Source organism: Peromyscus eremicus, chromosome 4 (genome assembly GCF_949786415.1).
Source record: "Peromyscus eremicus chromosome 4, PerEre_H2_v1, whole genome shotgun sequence".
Lineage (NCBI taxonomy): Eukaryota > Metazoa > Chordata > Mammalia > Rodentia > Cricetidae > Peromyscus > Peromyscus eremicus.
This window is the reverse complement of record NC_081419.1, coordinates 33,148,904-33,152,062: the sequence shown is the minus strand read 5'-3', so window position 1 is coordinate 33,152,062 and position 3,159 is coordinate 33,148,904. Positions and strand designations below refer to the sequence as shown.

The 3,159-nt window shown below is 54.6% G+C and overlaps 1 protein-coding gene across 1 annotated transcript; it reads left to right on the top strand.

Annotated features, from left to right (window-relative positions):
* Positions 1–870: 870 nt before the first annotated feature.
* On the top strand, positions 871–2,324 carry Rprm (reprimo, TP53 dependent G2 arrest mediator homolog). Its single transcript, XM_059259141.1, has one exon. It carries the CDS (start codon positions 1,100–1,102, stop codon positions 1,427–1,429), a length of 330 nt encoding a protein of 109 aa, XP_059115124.1. The 5' UTR covers positions 871–1,099; the 3' UTR covers positions 1,430–2,324.
* Positions 2,325–3,159: the final 835 nt, after the last annotated feature.

Below are 3,159 nucleotides of genomic sequence, written 5' to 3'. Positions count from 1 at the left end.
GCATTCTAGGTGATGGATGTGGATGAGCAATTCCCTTAAACAACTGATTTCCTGCCAAGGACAAAAACACTGGAAGCTCATCCAAAAACTCTTCTGCAATTAAAGTTGCAATGAAGTGGTCACTTTGTCCACCTCCCTTACCAGAGGGAGGGAGGTGACCGTGTTCTTGGCAACCACCTCCACCCATGAGCCACAGAAGAACACCTTCTCCGTCGCCCTGCCCCTTGCCTTGGCCTCACAGCTCACTGAAAACCCCGCTTTACTAGGCATGCACTAGCTCTCCGAGGAGGGTGGGGATGTGGCTCTTCTACTCTTTCTTATGCTTTCATCTGTTTTCCCTTCCTTAAAACAGTAACACCACCACCACATCACCAGCCCCCCTCAAAAAGAAAAAGTGAGAAGAAAAGAACTTCCCGGATCCCGCCCCCCTTGTCTCGGGACAAACAGCAGTCAGGAATAGGCAGTGGGCCAGTGCCTTGGCCAGCCCTTCTGGTACCTGGCCACTTAGAGTCAGCTCATAGGTAAGAGGGGAGTCATCGAAGGACACACACTCAAGAGCGGGTGTGACCCAGGTCCTCTGCCTCTTTCAGCCTTTCTCCCCAAATTCTTTACTTGTTCATCACGTCAGGAGTGTTTAGTGACCCCTCCCTGGCCTTTGGAATTGCAGAAACCACCACAAAGCCTGCTAGGTTGGCTCTTTTCCTCGCCCCCACCTCCCGGCCGAGCGGGGCGCAGCGCGGCTCTGTCACCAGCAGGGGCCGCTATTCGCTCGGAGCAGCCGCCGGGCCACCGCCGCGGCCCGCGCCTCCCACTGCCCCTCCGGCCCAACCCGCCAAGTTCCAAGAGCTCCCATTCGAGCGAGCGCCGGGAACGAGCACTGCCCGGGCAGCACAAGGCGCACACGAGCCAGCTTGCAGCACGCCCGGGAGAGGTTCCTGAGACACTCACGGCCCGGGGACTTTGAAAGGGAGGCTGAGGAGCCCCGCACGCACAAGTGTGCCAGCCAGCGCTCCGTCAGGCACCTGTTCCTCCCTCTCCACCGCCACCCCGGTCTCCACCCCTCCGATCATCGCCTCTCCGGCTCCCGCTTGCTCCCGGGATGAATTCTGTGCTGGGCAACCAGACCGACGTGGCCGGCCTCTTCCTGGCCAACAGCAGCGAGGCGCTGGAGCGCGCCGTGCGCTGCTGCACCCAGGCGTCGGTGGTGACCGACGATGGCTTCGCCGAGGGTGGCCCCGACGAGCGTAGCCTGTACATCATGCGTGTGGTGCAGATCGCAGTCATGTGCGTGCTCTCGCTCACCGTGGTCTTCGGCATCTTCTTCCTTGGCTGCAACCTGCTCATCAAATCCGAAGGCATGATCAACTTCCTGGTGAAGGACCGGAGGCCGTCTAAAGAGGTTGAGGCAGTGGTCGTGGGACCCTACTGAGTGGCCCTCGGGTCCCCCACGGCTGGTGCTCCTGGCACCTCCAGGGCTCCGCCAGCCGCGATGCACCCCTCACCATCAGAGACGGAGCAAAGCAAACCTGTGGGAGTCAAGTTTTTTTTTTCTCTCGACTTCTGTCTTTGGGGGAAAAAAAGTGACCCATTTCTGATCGCTCTCCGAAAGCCCCCAAGGAAGCCTGCAGACGAGGCGCGTCCAGACTTCGGGACTCAGCAGCAGGTGGCAAAAGAGGGCGATTAGGGAGCAGAACTTTGGAAGCGGCTGTTGGCCTGAGATGCGGGGAGATGGACCGGGCGAAGGCCCCTTTCCACCTGCAGGTGGGCCCAGCACTGGGGACATCTGGAGAGGCCGAGCAAGGCGGGGGGGTGGGGGGAATATCCAGAGGCACCAGTAGCCGGGTGACCGGGAAAGTGACCTGTTTGTACAGCACGCTGCTAGACCTAATGGGAACATAGATGCTTGTGGGTTTTTGCGACCTACGGGGAGAGTGGAACTTTGATCAATAGTAACCTGTGGTTTTAAGAGATCTGTGTTAGTTTGCTTGAATACAAATATTTGATAAGTCTTTTATGCCCTAGTGGCCTGTTTGCCTGCCTGCGGGTTAGAGTTTTTGTCATCCTGGGAGAAGGGGTGGGGGGAGGGGAGCCTGAGACTGTGAATGGGGTTAAGTGCTTTCTTTTAGTGCATTTCCAGCTGGGTCTTTTGGGGAGGCTGGCGCTCCAGCTAAGCCCGGGACAAAGATCCAGAGTAGAATTCATAGCTCGTGTCTGCACGGTTTACGCCACAAAAGTGCTCTTGATATCCGTGACACCATTTGACTTTTTTTTTCCTATTTAACATTTCCTTAATAAATGCAACATTTAAGTGTTTTGTTTCTGGCCTCCTGGTAGTCATTCAATTCTCCGGGCGGATGGGGAAGGTCGACTGTGCAGTCTGAGTCCTGGCCAGGAGGTTTAGCCTTGAGAGGGCTGCAATTCTACTTCGTAGATCCATAGAACCAAGGAAGGAGGAATGAAGGAGGGGCCCGACAATGCACAGGGTTTAGACTCACACCAAGCCCCAGGCACAAAAGCCATCTCGAAAACAGCGGCCTTGTTTTCTCCCATATTTACGACTTTAAATTTCACTTTGTCTCGGATGTCAGGTAGGTCCCAGGGGAAGATTACACTTCCGTACCAGGCTCCTTGGGGAACTCTAGGTTACCCCGCTAATGAAAGGAGAAGACAGCCAAGACAGCCTTTAGGGAGGGTGTCTTTCCCTGACCCACGTCAGCAGGACAGCATAGGGATGCTGCTCCAGAAAAAGCAAAGTACAGATTCGGAGGAAAAGTAGCTGCGGAAGTTCGAAATACTCAGCAAAGTAAACCATTGTGTCCAAGTCAGGAGGCGTTCGTTGTCTTCGTCGTATTACGTTGGCTAGAGAAAGGAATCAGAGAGCAATGAAAAAACGATAAATGTTTGAGGGGATGAGTTAATCCCACAACGGATACATAGATTGAAGCATCACATTATATCCCGTAGATACATGCAATCCATCAATTAATTAAAAATAGCACAGTGAGTGAGCAAGCCAGGAGAGAGAGAGAGAGAGAGAGAGAGAGAGAGAGAGAGAGAGAGAGAGAGAGAGAGAGAGAGATGAGCATTTGCCTGCCACTTTAATAAGCTATTAGTATTAGTCCCGGACCATGCAAAGGGCTCAAAGGAGTCAGCCCCAGT

Excerpts from the sequence above, each read along its gene's own strand:
- Rprm (XM_059259141.1), top strand. The coding sequence starts at position 1,100 with ATGAATTCTGTGCTGGGCAACCAGACCGACGTGGCCGGCCTCTTCCTG.